Consider the following 22398-nt stretch of genomic DNA (forward strand, 5'->3'; position numbering starts at 1 on the left):
AATGAAGCTAGCTTGTCCAAATGTGCTTTAGCATACCTCAAGTGACTCTGTTTGTGACGGGTGCAGAGAAAATGCATTTTCTGCATTACTCTTCCATACAGCATCTCCTTGTGTAAAGTGCGCTGAATAGTTGAACGATGCACAGTGACACCATCTGCAGCAAGTTAAGTTGTAGGTCTTTGGAGCTGGTCTGTGGGTTGACAGGGTGCCTTAATTAATGCACATGCCTAATTGTGTTTCAATAATTCTTGCACTCTTTCTGTAAATCATATAAACTTTATTTCACTTCTCAAATATCACTGTGTTTGTCTCCTATGTGATATATTTAACTGAAATGTCTTATCCAAACAACCAATGATTTATAAAGGAAAACCATGAACATTTACAGGGGTGCGCAAACTTTTGCATACCACTGTATGTACAAAGTAACCCACGACTGCAAGGAAGACGCACAGAGCTGCGAGTACTTTTCACTTATTTTATTTATTACAGTATCAGATCAATCCATTTATTTCTTTAAAAAAAAAATTAATCATCAGTCAAAAATCTACACCATAATTCGTCAAATTAGTCATCTATAAGGCCACGCAGCACAGTCAAGTGGTCCGACTGTGCAGATTAACACACAAGCCAAACATCTGTCAGTGATCTTCTGAGCCGTGAGTGTGATCAGTCAGTCGGGAGTGTTTTTAATCTGGCTTTTCTCCTCGGTGCCAAAAGCTAAAGCCTTGCTTTTATTTTGAGGGACCAAATGTCACAGTTCGGGGCCAGTCATTTCTGGGACGAGTGTGTGAACCCTAATGAACACAAACCTGCCCACAATAAAATATATATATACACAAACACTGTATTTCATGATTACTATACACTTCATCTATGTGAGAAGGAGTAGAATCCTTCAGTTTATCAGTACAGGATAGGAAAATTAACAAAGTAGGAGGAAAATCATGGTAATTCTCTCGGACACAAACCAATCACAAAGAAATCTACTTCCCACAGTCCCACTCAGATATCAGACGTGGTGAGGCACAAAGAAGCACTTCAGTGTCAGGCAGTAATCCACGTCACCTGCACTAAAGTACATCAGAGTGAAATAAAATAAAAGACGAGACTCTCCAAAATCTCCAACATAAAGCAATGGAAAAAAGAGAAGAGACAAAGAAACAAAAGCAAAACAAAACAAACGTCAGCAAATTACAGAAATCGACACAGACTCAAGCTTTGACCTTCACCAGTGCATCCTGGGTAGCAGCTTAAACCAGACTGACTTGTTTTAACAAAGAGTGTGTGTAATGCTGGATGCTGCACGCGTCACAGTACCTTGTCCCGGCTCCTTCAGCCGCGCGTGTGTGTGTGTGTGTGTGTCTGTGCGTTTGTGTGCTGAATGAATTCACTGGCTGTCACCGTCCAGCTTCTTCTCCTCCACCTCCTCCACCAGCTCCACCAGAGGAGCGTGGCGATTGGCCTGAGAGCCTTCGCTGAAGAAAACCTTCTTAATCCAGCCAGACTTTGGTGCCCGGATTGTGTGCTGCCGAGACAGAGAGCAAAAAGCATAAAGAGCAGTTAAATTTAAAAAGAAACACAGCAGAGAGAGAGTGTGTGTGTGTGCGTGTGTTCTTGTACTTGAGGCATACTGATGACCAGTGAGGGTTTTTAACCAACAAAGTGACGTTATTTTTACGGAGTGAGGACATTTTGGCCGGTCCTCACTTTGTTTTTCTTGAAATCACTTCCTTAGGTTGCTATAACATGCTATACTCAATTTGTCAAAAAATAAAGACGTCATAGTATGTTTGACGTTTTTGTCAAATTTTGGACCAAAAAGTTTGGGTGAAATTTTTTTTTTCCAATTTTGGACGACACAGTATAGTATGACGTTTTTGTCAAATTTCGGACAAAAAATTTTGTGTGAATTTTTTTTTTCTAATTTTGGACGACATAGTATAGTATGACGTTTTTGTCAAATTTTGGACCAAAAATTTTGTGTGAATTTTTTTTTTCCAATTTTGGACGATCTAGTATAGTATGACGTTTTTGTCAAATCTTGGACAAAAAAATTTGGGTAAAAATTTTGTTTCTAATTTTGGACGACATAGTATAGTATGACGTTTTTGTCAAATTTCGGAAAAAACATTTTGGGTGAATTTTTTTTTTCTAATTTTGGACGACATAGTATAGTATGACGTTTTTGTCAAATTTTGGACCAAAAATTTTGTGTAAAAATTTTGTTTCTAATTTTGGACGACATAGTATAGTATGACGTTTTTGTCAAATTTCGGAAAAACATTTTGGGTGAATTTTTTTTTTCTAATTTTGGACGACAGTATAGTATGACGTTTTTGTCAAATTTCAGAAAAAACATTTTGGGTGAATTTTTTTTTTGTAATTTTGGACGACAGTATAGTATGACGTTTTTGTCAAATTTTGGACCAAAAATTTTGGGTCAAATTTTTTTCTTCAATTTTCGGACGACATAGTATAGTATGACATTTTTGTCAAATTTTGGGTTTTTAACCAACAAAGTGACGTTATTTTTACGGAGTGAGGACATTTTGGCCGGTTCTCACTTTGTTTTTCTTGAAATCACTTCTTTAGGTTGCTATAACATGCTATACTCAATTTGTCAAAAAATAAAGACGTCATAGTATGTTTGACGTTTTTGTCAAATTTTGGACCAAAAAGTTTGGGTGAAATTTTTTTTTTCCAATTTTGGACGACACAGTATAGTATGACGTTTTTGTCAAATTTCGGACAAAAAATTTTGTGTGAATTTTTTTTTTCTAATTTTGGACGACATAGTATAGTATGACGTTTTTGTCAAATTTTGGACCAAAAATTTTGTGTGAATTTTTTTTTTCCAATTTTGGACGATCTAGTATAGTATGACGTTTTTGTCAAATCTTGGACAAAAAAATTTGGGTAAAAATTTTGTTTCTAATTTTGGACGACATAGTATAGTATGACGTTTTTGTCAAATTTCGGAAAAAACATTTTGGGTGAATTTTTTTTTTCTAATTTTGGACGACATAGTATAGTATGACGTTTTTGTCAAATTTTGGACCAAAAATTTTGTGTAAAAATTTTGTTTCTAATTTTGGACGACATAGTATAGTATGACGTTTTTGTCAAATTTCGGAAAAACATTTTGGGTGAATTTTTTTTTTCTAATTTTGGACGACAGTATAGTATGACGTTTTTGTCAAATTTCAGAAAAAACATTTTGGGTGAATTTTTTTTTTGTAATTTTGGACGACAGTATAGTATGACGTTTTTGTCAAATTTTGGACCAAAAATTTTGGGTCAAATTTTTTTCTTCAATTTTCGGACGACATAGTATAGTATGACATTTTTGTCAAATTTTGGACCAAAGATTTTGGGTAAATTTTTTTTCTTCAAATTTTGGACGACAGAGTATGAGGACATTTTGGCCGGTCCTCACTTTGTTTTCCTTGAAATCACTTCCTTAGGTTGCTATAACATGCTATACTCAATTTGTCAAAAAATAAAGACGTCATAGTATAGTATGACGTTTTTGTCAAATTTTGGACCAAAAATGTTGTGTGAATTTTTTTTTTCTAATTTTGGACGACAGTATAGTATGACGTTTTTGTCAAATTTCAGAAAAAACATTTTGGGTGAATTTTTTTTTTGTAATTTTGGACGACAGTATAGTATGACGTTTTTGTCAAATTTTGGACCAAAAATTTTGGGTCAAATTTTTTTCTTCAATTTTCGGACGACATAGTATAGTATGACGTTTTTGTCAAATTTTGGACCAAAAATTTTGGGTAAAAATTTTGTTTCTAATTTTGGACGACAGTATAGTATGACGTTTTTGTCAAATTTCGGAAAAACATTTTGGGTGAATTTTTTTTTTCACATTTTGGACGACATAGTATAGTATGACGTTTTTGTCAAATTTTGGACCAAAAATTTTGGGTAAAATTTTGTTTCTAATTTTGGACGACAGTATAGTATGACGTTTTTGTCAAATTTCGGAAAAACATTTTGGGTGAATTTTTTTTTCTAATTTTGGACGACAAAGTATAGTATGACGTTTTTGTCAAATTTCAGAAAAAAACATTTTGGGTGAATTTTTTTTTTGTAATTTTGGACGACATAGTATAGTATGAAATTTTTGTCAAATTTTGTACCAAAAATTTTGGGTCAAATTTTTTTCTTCAATTTTCGGACGACATAGTATAGTATGACATTTTTGTCAAATTTTGGACCAAAGATTTTGGGTCAATTTTTTTTCTTCAAATTTTGGACGACAGAGTATGAGGACATTTTGGCCGGTCCTCACTTTGTTTTCCTTGAAATCACTTCCTTAGGTTGCTATAACATGCTATACTCAATTTGTCAAAAAATAAAGACGTCATAGTATGTTTGACGTTTTTGTCAAATTTTGGACCAAAAATTTTGGGTGAATTTTTTTTTTCTAATTTTGGACGACATAGTATAGTATGACGTTTTTGTCAAATCTTGGACAAAAAATTTTGGGTAAAAATTTTGTTTCTAATTTTGGACGACATAGTATAGTATGACGTTTTTGTCAAATTTCGGAAAAACATTTTGGGTGAATTTTTTTTTTCTAATTTTGGACGACATAGTATAGTATGACGTTTTTGTCAAATTTCGGAAAAAAAATTTTGGGTTAATTTTTTTTTTCTAATTTTGGACGACATAGTATAGTATGACGTTTTTGTCAAATTTTGGACCAAAAATTTTGTGTCAAATTTTTTTCTTCAATTTTCGGACGACATAGTATAGTATGACGTTTTTGTCAAATTTCGGAAAAACATTTTGGGTGAATTTTTTTTTTCTAATTTTGGACGACATAGTATAGTATGACGTTTTTGTCAAATTTCAGAAAAAACATTTTGGGTGAATTTTTTTTTGTAATTTTGGACGACATAGTATAGTATGACGTTTTTGTCAAATTTTGTACCAAAAATTTTGGGTCAAATTTTTTTCTTCAATTTTCGGACAACATAGTATAGTATGACATTTTTGTCAAATTTTGGACCAAAGATTTTGGGTCAATTTTTTTTCTTCAAATTTTGGACGACAGAGTATGAGGACATTTTGGCCGGTCCTCACTTTGTTTTCCTTGAAATCACTTCCTTAGGTTGCTATAACATGCTATACTCAATTTGTCAAAAAATGAAGACGTCATAGTATGTTTGACGTTTTTGTCAAATTTTGGGTGAAATTTTTTGGGTAAAAATTTTGTTTCTAATTTTGGACGACATAGTATAGTATGACGTTTTTGTCAAATCTTGGACAAAAAATTTTGGGTAAAAATTTTGTTTCTAATTTTGGACGACATAGTATAGTATGACGTTTTTGTCAAATTTCGGAAAAACATTTTGGGTGAATTTTTTTTTTCTAATTTTGGACGACATAGTATAGTATGACGTTTTTGTCAAATTTCGGAAAAAAAATTGTGGGTGAATTTTTTTTTTCTAATTTTGGACGACATAGTATAGTATGACGTTTTTGTCAAATTTTGGACCAAAAATTTTGTGTCAAATTTTTTTCTTCAATTTTCGGACGACATAGTATAGTATGACGTTTTTGTCAAATTTCGGAAAAACATTTTGGGTGAATTTTTTTTTTCTAATTTTGGACGACATAGTATAGTATGACGTTTTTGTCAAATTTCAGAAAAAACATTTTGGGTGAATTTTTTTTTGTAATTTTGGACGACATAGTATAGTATGACGTTTTTGTCAAATTTTGTACCAAAAATTTTGGGTCAAATTTTTTTCTTCAATTTTCGGACAACATAGTATAGTATGACATTTTTGTCAAATTTTGGACCAAAGATTTTGGGTCAATTTTTTTTCTTCAAATTTTGGACGACAGAGTATGAGGACATTTTGGCCGGTCCTCACTTTGTTTTCCTTGAAATCACTTCCTTAGGTTGCTATAACATGCTATACTCAATTTGTCAAAAAATGAAGACGTCATAGTATGTTTGACGTTTTTGTCAAATTTTGGGTGAAATTTTTTTTTTCAATTTTGGACGACATAGTATAGTATGACGTTTTTGTCAAATTTTGGACCAAAAATTTTGGGTGAATTTTTTTTTTTCTAATTTTGGACGACAGTATAGTATGAAGTTTTTGTCAAATCTTGGACAAAAAAATTTGGGTAAAAATTTTGTTTCTAATTTTGGACGACATAGTATAGTATGACGTTTTTGTCAAATTTCGGAAAAACATTTTGGGTGAATTTTTTTTTTCTAATTTTGGACGACAGTATAGTATGACGTTTTTGTCAAATTTCGGAAAAAAAGATTTTGGGTGAATTTTTTTTTTTCTAATTTTGGACGACATAGTATAGTATGACGTTTTTGTCAAATTTCAGAAAAAACATTTTGGGTGAATTTTTTTTTGTAATTTTGGACAACATAGTATAGTATGACGTTTTTTCAAATTTTGTACCAAAAATTTTGGGTGAATTTTTTTTTTCTAATTTTGGACGACAGTATAGTATGACGTTTTTGTCAAATTTCAGAAAAAACATTTTGGGTGAATTTTTTTTTTCTAATTTTGGACGACATAGTATAGTATGACGTTTTTGTCAAATTTTGTACCAAAAATTTTGGGTCAAATTTTTTTCTTCAATTTTCGGACGACATAGTATAGTATGACATTTTTGTCAAATTATGGACCAAAGATTTTGGGTCAATTTTTTTTCTTCAAATTTTGGACGACAGAGTATGAGGACATTTTGGCCGGTCCTCACTTTGTTTTCCTTGAAATCACTTCCTTAGGTTGCTATAACATGCTATACTCAATTTGTCAAAAAATAAAGACGTCATAGTATGTTTGACGTTTTTGTCAAATTTCGGACAAAAAATTTTGGGTGAATTTTTTTTTTCTAATTTTGGACGACATAGTATAGTATGACGTTTTTGTCAAATTTTGGACCAAAAATTTTGGGTGCATTTTTTTTTTTCTAATTTTGGACGACATAGTATAGTATGACGTTTTTGTCAAATTTCGGAAAAACATTTTGGGTGAATTTTTTGTTTCTAATTTTGGCCGACATAGTATAGTATGACGTTTTTGTCAAATTTCGGAAAAAAAATTTTGGGTGAATTTTTTGTTTCTAATTTTGGACGACATAGTATAGTATGACGTTTTTGTCAAATTTTGGACCAAAAATTTTGGGTCAAATTTTTTTCTTCAATTTTCGGACGACATAGTATAGTATGACTTTTTTGTCAAATTTCGGAAAAACATTTTGGGTCAATTTTTTTTTCAAATTTTGGACGACATGACGTTTTAGTCATATTTTGGACCAAAAATTTTGGGTCAAATTTTGTTCTTCAAATTTTGGACTACATAGTATAGTATAAACCTTTTTGTCATTTTTTGGACCAAAAATTTTGGGTCAAATTTTTTTCTTCAAATTTTGGACGACATAGTATAGTGGGGCTCCACCTGCAGACATTTTATGGTGCTGCAACCAGTAGTTCTTTATAGATGTCATTCATGAAGTAGATATTTGTAATTGTGTTGATTTATAATGTGGAAATGCTGGTCCTCAGTATGCAGCAAGTACAAGAATGTGTGTGTGTACACATCTTCACCTCCATCTTCATGGCAATCATGACCATCAGTGGATCTCCCACAGCCACTTTATCTCCAGCCTTCACCAGCACCTGAAGACAACACAGCAGAGGCATCGAGTGAATTAAAGTTCATTCACTTCTTTCTCAATTAAATTATGTGTGTGTGTGTGTGTGTATATATATATATATATACACATACACACATATATTATATATCATATCATTATAATACACAAACACAACAAGAAAAGGATATTAAAAACACCAGTCACTCAGTCCTAAATCATGTTGTTGTGATGAATGAACACTGTGTGATAAGAGTCTTATGTTTACATGCAGTTTAATAATGAATATGCAAACAAATCTAAGTAGTAATGAAAAGAGAGATAAATATGAAGTTCACTGTTGAATCATTTCAACTGATGACTGGGAGTGGTTTACTCTAAAAACCTCACAGCTCGTTTCAATTAAATAACAACGGGCAACAAATTGTTTATAAATGTCTATAAAAGCCTCTTGATGCATCTACATTTTCCTTTGAAACGATAACGTCTTTAATGGGCGATGATTAAATAATCAGATGAAGTTCATTCCATTAGTTTATATGAATACAAATGGTCTGGTAAGTGGTCTGTATTTATTTATACAGTGCTTTTCTAGTTTACAGCTGCTGAGTATTGCCATTCATCCAGCCGTCAGGAGCAAAACGGGGTTCAGAGTCCTGCCCAGGGACACATCGACTTTGTCCTTCCAATTTAAAGACGACTCCCCCCACCAATGAATTTATTCAGTGCAGTAGAACACAAGGATTTGATGTAATCCTTGAGCTTAACACTGGTTCACACTGGATGTGTCGCGTGTGCTTCGCTGGGTCTCACTTGCAATTCAGTCTAAACACTAACACTACAGTGAGAGGTTTTTTTGTCAGTTTTATGAAATCATGCTGGTCTGTTTCTGATGGAAACCGTGCACATCATCCCCCTCGACCAGGACGCTTTGGCTAACGATTGGCCGCAGAGACCTCTATATGCCTTCCCACCGCTTCCCCTGATTCTGCCTACGCTCCAGCGGGTGCTTCTGCAGGGCCACAGACTCCTTCTGGTGGCCCCTTTGTGGCCAGGGAGACCCAGGTTTGCACTGCTGTGCAGGCTCTGCTGCAGCTCTCCATGGCACCTCCCCTGCAGGAAGGATCTCCTTTTGCAGCTGGGGGGGTCAGGTTTGGCATCCGGATCCCGGTCGCCTCCAGCTCTGGGTTTGGTCGCTTCAGGGCCCGACCCTCTTCTGAGGGTATGCACTGCGGGAGTCAGGGGTACAATTCTGAATGACAGGGCGCCATCTACTCGGATTGGGTATGAAAACAGGGGGAAGCTGTTCTCTGACTGGTGTAGGGATAAGGCAGTAGACCCTGTGTGTTGCTCTGTGGCGACTGTTCTTGAGTATCTGCAGTCTCTGCTGGATGGTGGTCGCTCTCATTCCACTTTGAGAGCCTATGTGGCCGCTATTTCTTCCCGACACGAAACGGTCGATGGTGCCACAGTGGGGTGCCACAGATTTCACGCACGCATCTAAACCAGCCTATCCAGCTCGCGCGCTTTGGCTGCCTGTCTGAGGAGGGTACGTTGGAGCTGCTATGCCCGGTCCGGGTGCTAGAAGCTTATGTTGCTGCTACTGCCGCTATACGGCGGTCAGAGCAACTGTTTGTGTGTCATAGCCCTAACAGAGGTTGTGTACTTTCCAAACAGCGGCTGTCCCACTGGGTTGTCGATGCCATCATGCAAGCCTATAAGGCCAGTGGCCGCCCCCTGCCATCTGGGGTGAGGTGCCACTCCACCAGATGAGTCTCTACATCAGATCTTGGAGTCGATCTGTGCTGCGGCATTGTGTGATGCGGCATCGTGAACGTCGCCTGGCACAATCGTACGGTTTTATCATGTCAACGTCGCCGCTCCCCATCCTATGGGTGTGATCCTGCGTCCGAGCTCTGCTGCCTCTGATGAGTGAGGTGGGTTTTGGATTCTTTGTGACCTTGTTGGTATGAGTCATCCAGTGCTTTACACACCGCCTCTGGCGGTCAGTAAGAATGAAATAGAACGTAAAGTTATGAATGCAACTGTGGTTCTATGAATCCTGGATGACGGCCAGAGCGTCCAGTCACTCAGAATCCTTGTGTTTTCGCGAGAAGATTCTGGGAACAGATCCTCTAACGACACAGGAAAATATAGCCTTCCCGATGTCACGGGGGAGGTCACAGGGGATTATGTTGGTATTAGGTACTCGAAATGCGCATGCGTGAGGTGGAGATATCCAGTGCTTTACGCACCGCCTCTGGCGGTTATTCAGGATTCATAGAACCATAGTTACATTTGTAACTTTCGTTTTTTGACATCGAGACAAAACCTCAAATTTGTTTTATATTTTTAAAATTCTTAATTTAACTTTAACAATGTGGCTGTAACTTTTTGTCTGTCTTCATTTTAAATTGTTAAAAGACTATTTTAACATGCAGTAAATTTTAAATAAGATATTGAAAGTTATTCTGGACAAATGGCAAAAAGCATTTACTCACAGGACATTTTCTGGCCCTTTTATGGTTAAAATAACAAATGCCATGGGGAAGCATGGAATCCAAACAAAATATATTATTTTAATAAGACATTATTAACAGCAATTACATTTTTTTATTCTAGTTCTGTTGTTTATGTAATAATAGTTTATAAGATCATGTTGATAGTAATCATTGTTGTACTACTGGAGTTCCATGAAAGGCTTCACAAAATGTTGTATTAAATTCATTGCAGATATAACCACACCAACCTTCTCTATGGTTCCAGTCATGGGGGCCACTGCTCCACCCTGAGCTCCAGAGCCACTCACACCAGCCAGATACTTAGGCACTGGCACAGACACCTGAGAGCTTGCCTCCTGCACAAACCATGCAAACATGTCACACGGCAGCTGTCAATAAATTATCTTATTTGGGAATAAATCTGCCTCCACAGCTAACTTTGCTCAGTCTATTTATACCACTGTAATTGAGCATTGGTAATGCTCAAAGTAGAGTGAGGTCACAGCTACTGACGGCAGTAGTTTTAGGAACGTACCGCAGAGAACAGGTGGACGGTGTTGTCCAGGATCACCAGTTTGGGACGTGACATCACTCCATTGACGGAACAGTGGAGATACGAAGCTCCACCCTCGACCTCTACATCCCCAGTCACGTGGTACAACTCCTCACCAATCTGAAGAAAATCAACTTGAGTTAGGATAAATGTGTACTAATGATAGAACTATTGTATTTACATATTTAACTATAATTATAGCCGTTTACTATTAATATAAATAAAAAAAATACCCAACTAAAACACTGTAGCTTTTCAATGAGTATTATGCCATAAAAAAAACTTTTTTTCCAGTTCACCTGCATACGGTAGCTTCCATCTTTGCTGTACTTGATCAACACATCAACTTCTGGAGACACAGATGAGAAGAAAGGGTTTTCAAAAAAATCACAGAGACAAAAAGTAGGGGGAAAAGGGAATATCATCATCATCATCATCATCATCATCATCCTGACACCACTGTACTTATTTTTGGCCTTGCAGTGATACTTTTATTCGACTATTTAAATAATGTATGAGACTTTATTAACAAACTGTCAGAGAGCAGACCAGCCCCCAACCTCATTATTCAAACGGTCATTAAACTGAAACGCATGCATAGTTATGAGTCGACCTCAACGATACTGAGCTGCTTATTACAACAACAAATCAAGTGAATTCCCTCTCATCATTTTTTATTTTCTGGATGTTGTTTGCACGTTACACGACTTATGACATGCTTACAGACACTGCACTGTGGTAGGAAAGTTGTCCATTGCTTCTTGTGAACAATAACAAACATGCATCATCTGTTTGCCACAGCAAATCCTTAAGTTTATGTTTCTTTAATACCGAGATTTGTGACGTATAAAAGTATATATATAAAAAAATTTCATTGACAGTTATCCGACATTTTATAAACTTAAGTAAATTGTTTATTTGCTGTGGCCTTGACTGAATAAATATCTAAATAATCTGATGAGGAACTGCATTTGTTAGCAGAAAAAACAAAAAAAACAAAAAAAACAAACAAAAAAAAAAACTAGCCAGATTAAAAAACAAATCTACTTGTGATTCTGCAGCAGAACAGGAGTCACTTCCAGTACACCAGGGGGCAGTAAAGCTAATCAGTATGACTTGTACTTACGTTTGTCTCCCACTTGCAGCGTCATAATTCTGTTGAACTCAATATTGCTTCTCCAGCCACTGCTACCACCAAATGGGGAGAAAGGATCTGAAAAAACACAAACACACACACACGTATTATTAGGGCCCTATGATTTCCGATTTCCAAAAGTGAAACTTATGAACTCCCCGCGACATTCACTTCACACCAGAGAACATTCTCTCTCTTTGAGCAGTTAACTAAAGACATCAGCTCATCTGATGCATCCGTTATTCCCTTAATTGCAGCGTTGTAGGGTTAAAATTGCGTGTAGAGAAACGATCCAGTCGGATACGGAGAAGCGCACGACGCAGGAGAGGGAGAACAGTACAGCGCAGGGGCAGTGCGCAGATATCTGTCTGCACCAGATGAGGGGGCACTACCACCTTATTTATTTATGTTAATTATTTCACTTTTAAATGTGACCAGCATTGCATGGCTTGTTTTAAGATTCACTGGCATTTACTCAATTAGGATTTAACTTAAGTGAAAACAAGTCAGTGGATTCAAGAAGAAAGTTGCATTACAATGGACATTTTATTCACCGACATAAAAAGCACACACTCTATGATGGTAAAGTAAGTGTAAAAGGTAAAAAACGGAATAAAAAAATAAAACGGATTTCATAGGGCTCTATATTATGTGTTGTATTATTCGTAAATGGTTCGTCCTGACATGGAAAACGTTGTCCACTCACCAGTGGAGGCTTGTGTGAACTCCTCTGTGCGTTTCCTCTCCTGGAGCACCAGGCCCAGAGCCGCCTGGCAGATTGTCATCCCGCACGGCGGTGTGGGAGTGGGGAATAGCTGAGTGTGGTGCTGAGGGATGAAGCTGGTGGACACATTCCCAGCCTCAAACTCCCGGTGGCCCGAAAGATTCAGCAGAAACTCTATGTTGGTATTCAGTCCAACGATCTGAGGACAGACGCAGAGGGTGCAGTAAGTACACGAAACACCAGTTTGTGTTATTTGTGTACAGTTTGTTTTAGTAACCTCTGGGAGAAAAAGGCAGCTAGTCTAAGCTTTTATTTATGCAAGTTATTTTTTTGTACAGTAAATAAGTTTTTATTTGTTTTGAATTAATAAATGTTAACTTTTTTCTTAAGTTTGCTTTTGAGTGATTACATCATTGGAATCAGTTTATTTTAAAATCACATTATCTTATACAAACTGTATTGTTTTGATGCCGTAATTTTAACACACTATGAATTGTAACAATCGAGAATCGTTTAAATCGAGAATCAGTTGAATCAAAAATCTATTTTGAATCGAATTGTGACCCTAAGAATCAGAATTGAATTGAATCGTGAGACACCCAAAGATTCACATCCCTAGTGAAAAGATTTGCATTTGTTTGTTGTATAATTCATGTCAAATCCTGCCTTGCATGGCAGGGCTTGAGGTTTTTTTAAATACTTCTCTCTACATCTCTTAAGTCTTACTCACACTGCACAGTTTTCAGCTCAGGACTGTTGTTTGAGCTGACAAATTTTGTAAGTCCCCAACCCCGCAGACCCTGATCTTATTTGAACCATGCTGGAAATCAGATCAGAGTTTGTGAAAAATCCAGCCACCACAGCCAATCAGAGATTAAGACGAGGTAACTACATCTTGTTACGACTCCAGGGTCGTGACTACTTTCTCCTTGTGTGTGTGTGTGTCTGCATGTGAGTGAGATGGGTTGCAGCTGTGCATGGTTGAGTGAATGACGTGTGTGAGTGAGTCTAGGTGGATCCTGGGAACCGACTGGTCCTGCACAGGAGGAATCTGAAAATGAGGCCTGAACATTTCAGCTGCAGTGGACTTCCTCAAACCTCTCACAGCCAGACTGCCAGCAGACATGTTGTGCTTGGTTTAAATAAACCTTTAAAATGGTTTGTTTAACATGTTGTTGGTGGTTTCTTGGGAGTTGGGAAGAGGGAGTCTCTTTATTCTTGTTGTGACCAGGTTTTTCCCCTAGGCCTGGTCGTAACACAGCTGAAACCCGAAAATTAGTACCGTTGCGGTTCATCAAAGAGAAGAAGAAAATGAGAATGCTTTAATCAGGGGTGTGATTGGCAAAGTACAAAAAAAGGAAAATATACGGTGCACCTACCATGACGCGACGGCATTGTATTGTTTCAAAAATTTAAAAAAAGTGCAGTAGCCTACATGGAAAAAAGTTAAACCATGTTAAAAAATGCAATTGCTCTTTCACTCACAGAGACTTTCATCTTGGGAGAGATGGCCTCAGTGCCACAATTTCCATCTTGAAGTGAAAGTGGTTGTCAAAGAAACACTGCTAGAGATGTCTTTTCAGTGTTTAATGTAATATACTGTTTAGATTTAGAATCAATCCGTCAATTTTCTCGATCAATCGATTATTTTTTTGTCAGATGGAGCAAAGAAACCAGACAATATTCACATTTAAGAAGCTACAAAAAAAGCTTGTATTAATTGTTAAAAAAACTAACAAACAAACAAAATCATAAAAAATGATTTATAATATATAGTGCTGGGCACTATACGGCGTTAATGTTAAGGCATGGCGCGTTTCCATGGCAACTGACCGGAAAAAGACGCACATGACATCATGTTTACCTAACTCCTGATTGTTAAAATGAGTCTCTAAAGTAATGCTAAACTTTAAAAACAGAGGCACACATACACAGTACACAGGTACGCTGCTTATTTGTATCACTGCTCTTTTTGTTTAATAAACAGACCGCTCCAGTTCCACTGTAGGTGCGCTAAACGACACCAAAGGAGCTAACGGAGCTAACCGGTAAACGGTGCTTGGACTTCGGTGCCGCAGGAGGGAAAAACACATTTTAACAAGCACGTAAATATGACGTTACGTGCATCTTTTTCCGGTCAGTCGTCGTGGAAACTCGTCATGCGTTAGAACGCCGTTAACGTGCCCAGCACTAATAATATATTTATTAAATGAAATTATGACAGCCCTGGACCGGCCCAAAAACATGCGTTGGCCCACCCATGGCCAGTCCATGCCTGCATGTCAGCTAAAATAACGGACTATGCTGCGAGTGAAATGAAGACTTGTGGCAGAGGCACCGACCGTTTCAAAATGGAAAAATCACACCCCCGTTTAATAAATGCTGAGCAGTCAAAGTCTCATCCTGGGAATGGATCAGGTAGTTTGTGACCCCCCACCCCGTCACTGATAATGTGTGCTCACTGCAGTGTGCAACTGAAACTAAGCGACTCTGAAAGTCATGTTGTGTGAACTTGACTTGACATGAAAAGTATCACGTGTGTGTGTGTGTGCGTGTGTGTGTTCTTGTACTTGCAGCATACTGAGGACCAGTGAGGGTTTTTAACCAACAAAGTGAGGTCATTTTTACAGAGTGAGGACATTTTGGCCGGTCCTCACTTTGTTTTCAATGAATCACTTCCCTAGGTTGCTATAACATGCTATACTCAATTTGTCCAAATTTGTTTTCCACATTTTGGACGACATATGACGTTTTTGTCAAATTTTGGACCAAAAATTTTGGGTCAAATTTTTTTTGTCAAATTTTGGACCAAAATGTTTTTGGTTACATTTTGGACCAACATTTTTCTTGTCAAATTTTGGACCATTTTTTTTTGTCAAATTTTGGACCAAATTTTTTTGTCACATTTTGGATTAACATTTATTTAGTCAAATTTTGGACCAAATTTTTTTTGGTCAAATTTTGGACCAATTTTATTTTTTGTCAAATTTTGGACCAATTTTTTTTTTGTCAAATTTTGGAACAACATTTTTTTTGTCAAATTTTGGACCAACATTTTTTTTGTCAAATTTTGGACCAACATTTTTTTGTCAAAGATTTGTTAAAATTTTGAACGACATAGTATAAGTATGATGTTTTTGTCAAATTTTGGACCAAAAACTTTTGGTCGAATTTTGGACCAAAAACTTTTGGTCGAATTTTGGACCAAAATCTTTTGGTCAAATTTTGGACCAAAATCTTTTGGTCAAATTTAAAAAAAAAAATTTTGGTCGACATGTTTTTGTAAAATTTTGGACCAAAACATTTTTTTTTAAATAATGTTTTCCAGCCCTTTTTGCTCTGGGGCTCTACCTGCAGACATGTTATGGTACTGCAATCAGTAGTTCTTTATAGATGTCATTCATGAAGTAGATATTTGTAATTGTGTTGATTTATAAAGTGGAAATGCTGGTCCTCACTTTGTCAGCAACGCAGTCCTCAGTATGCAGCAAGTACAAGAATGTGTGCGTGTGTGTGTGTGTGTGTGTGTGTGTGTGTGTGTGTGTGTGTGTTTTACATTATACTGCCGCAAGCAGTAACGCAACTTCTTCAGGGCGGCCGATCGGTCCTTTCCCCACACCACAAGCTTGGCGATCATTGGGTCATAATGTGCCGACACCTCATCCCCTAAAACAGGCACATACACAAGCACACAAGGTCAGTGATTTATTATTTAACTGGCTGAACATGTCACATGATAATCTTTCATTAGCAAAACTCCATGACATTGGAAAGAAATCTAATAATTGTTAGTCTGTATGGAAGCATAGAACTGCCACAGAGGAGTAAACTACATGTGAGCCATTTCTCGTTATAAGATTGGGGTTTTTTTTTACTGTAAAGTTGTGTTTATTGATTGATTATTGCATGAGCTGCAACAGGAGCTCTCTCACCCCTCAGTTATTTGTTTGTAGCACACAGATCATCTTCACTGATGATGCACATATTCATCCCAGACACTGGTATGAGTGAGTTAATGACATCTGATTATTGTGACCGATCACTGCACATGTTTACCGTGTAATTCCTTGCACTTCGCTGCAGTGATTATGCGCGGTCATGTACAGCTGAAGGATTCAGACTAAATATGTCTGGTGAAGACGCTCAACGCTCTCTCGATTTTAATGGTAATACCCTCCTCCTTGACCCTCTGTCGAGGGTTTTTAGCATCTTCATTAAGCAGCTGTAGTCTGAATCCTTCAGCTGTGAACAACAGCATGTCATCGCTGCAGCAAGTACACGGAATTATACTGTAAACATGTGCAGCGGATGGAAGAAAGACATGGAATGGTGCTTGGCTTAACTGTTCATACAAAGGGTTTGACTTTTTACACCAGTGTTTTAGTGAGATTGGACAATCAGAAATGATGGTGACTGGTATCTTAGTGGATTCAACGCTGCATTTCCCAGATATTTAAGTGTTATCTTTAATTGGTTTGTGCTTTCAGTATAGGTATAGGTTCTGTTGAATGAACAACAAAAGAAAGTTGATGTTTGTTGTTGCACACGTGATGAATGGGAACTATAAACACAGACTTCTCTCAGTCGCCTTCAACTTGTTCAAAACGCTGCTGCCCGTCTTTTAACCAACACTAATAGAAGAGAGCACATCACCCCTGTTCTACACTCTCTCCATTGGCTTCCAATCTCTTTTAGAATCGATTTTAAACTTTTAATGTTTGCCTTTAAAGCTCTTCATGATCTTGCCCCATCTTATTTATCTGAGCTTTTAACTGTTCGTGATCCGGGTAGAGCTCTGAGGTCAAACAACCAAATGTTGCTGGAAGTGCCCAGGTCAAAATATACTGGGGTAATAACACTGGGGTGATCGAGCCTTTGCTGTTGCTGCTCCCAGGCTCTGGAATAAACTCCCTGTTGAGATGCGTCTTATCTCTGACCTGGGCCTCTTCAAATCAAGGCTAAAAACCTATTTATTTAGGATGGCTTTTAATACCGAGTAGTATGGTGACACTTTTTATCTTTTGTCTTCTTATCTTTTATCTGATTCTATCTTATTTTATTTTGCACTATTTTATTGTTTTTATTGTTTTTAATTACTTTTATTTGTTTCCTCTTTATTTATTTATTTCTTGTAAAGCACTTTGGATCTCCGAAAGGATTGTTGTAAAGGGCTGTATAAATAAAGTACATTTACATTTACAGACGAGGTTGGATCTAGACGTCTTACCTTCCCTGACTCCAGTCTCAATGCGAGTGTGTTGATCTGGAGGAGGTGTGGAGAGATGCAGCAGTGGCCCCGCCCCTGGAAGGAAGTCATTGTTTGGGTCCTCTGCGTAGATGCGAGCCTCAAAAGAGTGCCCCCTTAAGATGATGTCATCCTGGAGGAGAGGCAGACGCTCCCCTGCTGCCACCTGGAGGATTTTCACAAACATTGTTGGTTTCTGAATATAAAACCTCTAAAGAAACATACCCAAAGCTTGCAATATATTTTTAAATGTTTCCCTTTCAGTTTCCTTCTTTTTTTTACCCTGAGCTGCCACTCCACCAGGTCAGTTCCAGTGATCATTTCAGAGACGGGATGCTCCACCTGCAGCCTCGTGTTCATCTCCATGAAGTAGAAGTTGTGCTGGGCATCCATTATAAACTCAACCGTACCTTCACACGAAAACAATTATTACCCACGTACATTGTACCGTGTGTTCTGTTGTTAATGTAATGGACCCTGTGTTTGTGTGTGGGTCTCACCTGCGCCTACATAATTCACAGCCTTGGCTGCTTTAACTGCTGCTTCTCCAAGTTTCCTCCGAACTGCTGGACTAATACCAGGCTGAAAAATCAATTAAAAAAGTAGGGTAAACGATAAACTATATTTAACAAATATTTTCACATGATTGCACCAGATATTTTCATTGTGTAACAAATCCAGCACTAAAGTGCCCCAACACAGAGGGTGATCTTCACTCTATTCAACACATTTTTCAAGATTTTGGAAAAACAGAGATTTAAACTAAAGTCTATATACATTTTTCTCAAACCAATCAATGCATTTTACACTTACAAAGTAAATGGTTGACAAGCTTTTTACATGTTTCACATATGTTCACAACTGGAATAGTTTCAGAACTTGCCAATATTTTAAATAGCTGTTTTCCAAGATATATTCAGGGATAATTTCATTTCAGCCAACAATAATACCAGGAAAATATTCCAGGAAAAGTCGTTCAACCATTACACATTAAACTAGAAAAGCGCAAAGAGCGCAGACCTCCGCCAAGGCAGCTCAGTGCCTACAAAATACACCCTGCCGGCACGAAGTGTGTACGGATCGCGCCCAAAATCTAATCACTGTTCCTGGTCCCATTGCGGACATTTCCTGAAAATGTCATCCAAATCGTCTGTGACTTTCTGAGTTATGTTGCTAACAGACAGACAAACAAACAAATAAACTCCGGCGAAAACATATACCTCCTGGTGGAGGTCAATTAACTAAAATTGAGGTGCAATATGTTTAATCAGTGCACATTCCCAGAAACAGATTCAACTATATCAGTCAGATCACCACTGTGCACTCACCCCAGGTGCTTCCTCTATGATTTTCTGATGCCTCCTTTGCACACTGCAGTCTCTCTCAAACAGATAGACAACGTTACCGTGCGTGTCTCCAAAGACCTGAACCTCTACGTGTCTACAGGGCACAGACAGGAGGAGAAATATTTTTAAACTACTGTTGTCCATGTGAAAAAAGAATGGCAGAACTGGGTGGTTAGCACAAAGTGTTACCTGGGGTCCTCCACAAACTTCTCAATCAGCATGACGTCATCATTGAAGGATTTTCTGGCCTCTCGTCTTGCCGATGACAACTGCTCTAAGAAATCCGACTCCGATTGTGCAATACGCATCCCCTAAACACACACAAAAACAAACAATTATGTTTGCTGCCCAATCTTAAAGTCACGTCGTCTGTTTCTCATCCTCACCTTCCCACCTCCACCTCGCACTGCTTTTATCATCACAGGGTATCCGATCTGAGCAGCCTCTGCATATAGCCTTTCATTTGACTGGTCCTCTCCATGGTAACCACCGACAATTGGCACTCCAGCATCTGACATGATGTGTTTGGATGTGCTGAAAGTGGACACAGAGGAATAAGATGTATGATTTGAAACTATTGCTTTATTTTTTCTCTTCAGCTGTTCCTTGACATACCCCAATTCCTTGTAAGAGAACAACACACTTCCAAAGAGATATTACAAAAATGTTAATATGTTATATGTGTCACCTCTTAATACCCATGTCTCGAATGGCAGCAGAAGGTGGCCCGATGAAGATGATGCCTTCCTGTTTGCACGACTCTGCAAACTCTGTGTTTTCTGATAGAAAGCCATAACCAGGGTGGACCGCCTACACACCCCCAAACACACATACAAGATTTAAAGAATACAGCATGAAAAGAACAGTAGTGTAATAACAACCTGAAAAATCAAGATTAAAAATATTTTATTTTCAAAAGAACACACGACAGACAAGATAAAAGGAGACCTATAATAATTCACTCACATGTGATCCAGACTCCTTGGCCACTTTCAAAACTTTCTCCATGGAGAGGTAACTCTCTTGGGATGGTGGAGGTCCAATATGGTAGGCTTCATCTGCCTGCAAAACAAACAGAAAAAAAACAGTTTCCAGCTGGACAGAGCTGAAAGAAGCAGGCTAAGAGAAATAAAACACAATGTTTGACTTAATTCATTAAACAGAGTTGCAGAGAACAGGGAAGATCATACATCCAGCCTCTCACCATGGCCACGTGCATGGAGTGTCTGTCTGCGTCACTGTACACTGCCACTGAACGGACACCCATCTTCTTTGCTGTTCGCATCACACGACATGCAATCTCCCCTCGATTGGCAATTAACACTTTCTCTATTCTTCTCACACCTAGAGAGAAAAAAGTACTTTACAAATGACAGCAACTGCTCTTTAAATGAAGCCAGACAGATAGAAAACAATTGTCCCTCCAATTTAACCATACCAAAATAATTGTGATTCACAATACTATTGCAGTAACTGTTAAAATGTTATTTAATATATTGAATACTTGGATATATGTGGGGCAGACCAGCAGTAATTTTCTTTGTTATGATAATTCTTGCAGTATTAACATTCACTGACCTCCTGACACATGCCTCACGCCTCTTTTGGTCCATGACAGTTTTCTGAACAGAGAAGGGTTATTTTCACATGAAGGAAAAAATTACAATACAATAGATAGATAGCATGAGCCCGTATAGCGTATACCAAAGTAATTCAAACTATGTGGTAAAGTTAAAACATTTACATTATCATTAATGAGAAAAGCTAAAAATAAAGTAAAAAATACTGATAATTAAAGCAATAACCAAAGATAAAAGAAGAAAACAATAGATGAAAAAATCAAGTGTTGTTTTTAAATTCTTTAAGGACCGAAAACAAGAAATACTTCAAAATAACCATGTCTTCTCGCGGTGGTTGATAATGGTGGAGAAAGCTGCGTAACATAGACTTTCTGCACTTTGTTCTCTATGGTGTGAATAAATAGAGAAATGATGCACTTTTGTTTTCTTTCGTTAGACAGATATCATGATGTACCACAATATAATTGTCTTGCAATATAACGATTATCTCAGAATCTTTCTATTGTTATATGTTTGGTATCATGATGGAGCATGTAGGTGCCCTGTGATTCCCACCCCTTACATCATATAGAACCTTAATTATGTTGGTATTTAAGAAAATGATATCACAACAATGTGACTAAACTATTGCTCAGCTCGTCTGTCAGCATTGTAAACTACTGAAATCAGTTCACATGTAGCATGTAGATAGTAAGGTTATTGATATTTGTCATATAGGCTTCTACATCTATCCCATTCATATAAAAACCTTACATAAACCGTGTTCCGAGTCTCTCCGTAAAGGCAGCTCGTTCACAGACTTCAAATTTAGAGCTGCAACTAACGATTATTTTCGTAATCGATTAATCTGTCGATTATTTTCTCAATTAATCGATGAATCGTTTGGTCCATAAAATGTCAGAAAATGTTAAAAAACGTTGATCAGTGTTTGTCAAAGCTGAAAATTATGATGTTCTCGGAAGTCTTGTTTTGTCCACAAACCAAAATGATTCAGTTTTAATGATTTCTTTGTTTATGTGGAGCAAAGAAACCTAGAAAATATTCACATTTAAGAAGCTAAAACAATCAGAAATCTTGTTTTACTGATGAAAAAAGCTTCAAACCGATTAATCGATTATCAAAATAGTTGGCGATTAATTTAGTAATCGATTAATAATCGATTCATCGATTAATGGTTTCAGCTCTATTCAAATTTAAATAATAAAACTAACTACTCCCTTAACCTCGCAGCTGAATGTGCAACGTTAGCAATGCTAACCGCTACCTTTATTTAACCTTGCCCTCGTCCTATATGTACACTTATATAACCCGCAGAATGAAAACCACTGTTCAATGCGCTCGTTTTCAGCCGATAAAGAACAGTATTTGGTACTATTGACTGAAAATAACACTTTAACAAACTAAGTACATCTTCTGCGATTAGCTTCACAACATTGGTCCACTTTGAACAACGTGAAAACATGCCTGTGTCTGGAGGAATAAGGGAGTCAGTTTAATACAGACAACGACTAAAAAGACGCGTTAGTACACTAACAACAACAATAATATGAAACACTCACTGTGTAAATGCCCGCAGACCCTGCAGAGTGGGGAAACTCAGGATAACTGCAGCCATAGCTAACGACTGCTAGCTCCGCTAGGTTCACTGGCTGACTGACTGA

At 37.3% G+C, this 22398-nt stretch overlaps 1 protein-coding gene across 1 annotated transcript; it reads right to left on the bottom strand.

Annotated features, from left to right (window-relative positions):
• Window positions 1-556: 556 nt before the first annotated feature.
• On the bottom strand, window positions 557-22384 carry mccc1 (methylcrotonyl-CoA carboxylase subunit). The gene is made up of 19 exons (XM_083887579.1): window positions 22297-22384; window positions 20736-20779; window positions 20362-20501; window positions 20124-20219; window positions 19846-19967; window positions 19544-19691; window positions 19347-19468; window positions 19140-19251; window positions 18312-18393; window positions 18094-18221; window positions 17794-17977; window positions 16123-16232; window positions 12549-12765; window positions 11834-11920; window positions 11007-11056; window positions 10690-10827; window positions 10403-10510; window positions 7607-7678; window positions 557-1528 (listed from the first exon to the last, which is right to left on the bottom strand). The coding sequence occupies exons 1-19, from the start codon at window positions 22350-22352 to the stop codon at window positions 1391-1393; spliced, it is 2154 nt and encodes a 717-aa protein (XP_083743705.1). The 5' UTR covers window positions 22353-22384; the 3' UTR covers window positions 557-1390.
• Window positions 22385-22398: the final 14 nt, after the last annotated feature.

The sequence above is a fragment of the Microchirus variegatus genome, assembly GCF_963457635.1.
Source record: "Microchirus variegatus genome assembly, chromosome: 4".
Classification (NCBI taxonomy): domain Eukaryota; kingdom Metazoa; phylum Chordata; class Actinopteri; order Pleuronectiformes; family Soleidae; genus Microchirus; species Microchirus variegatus.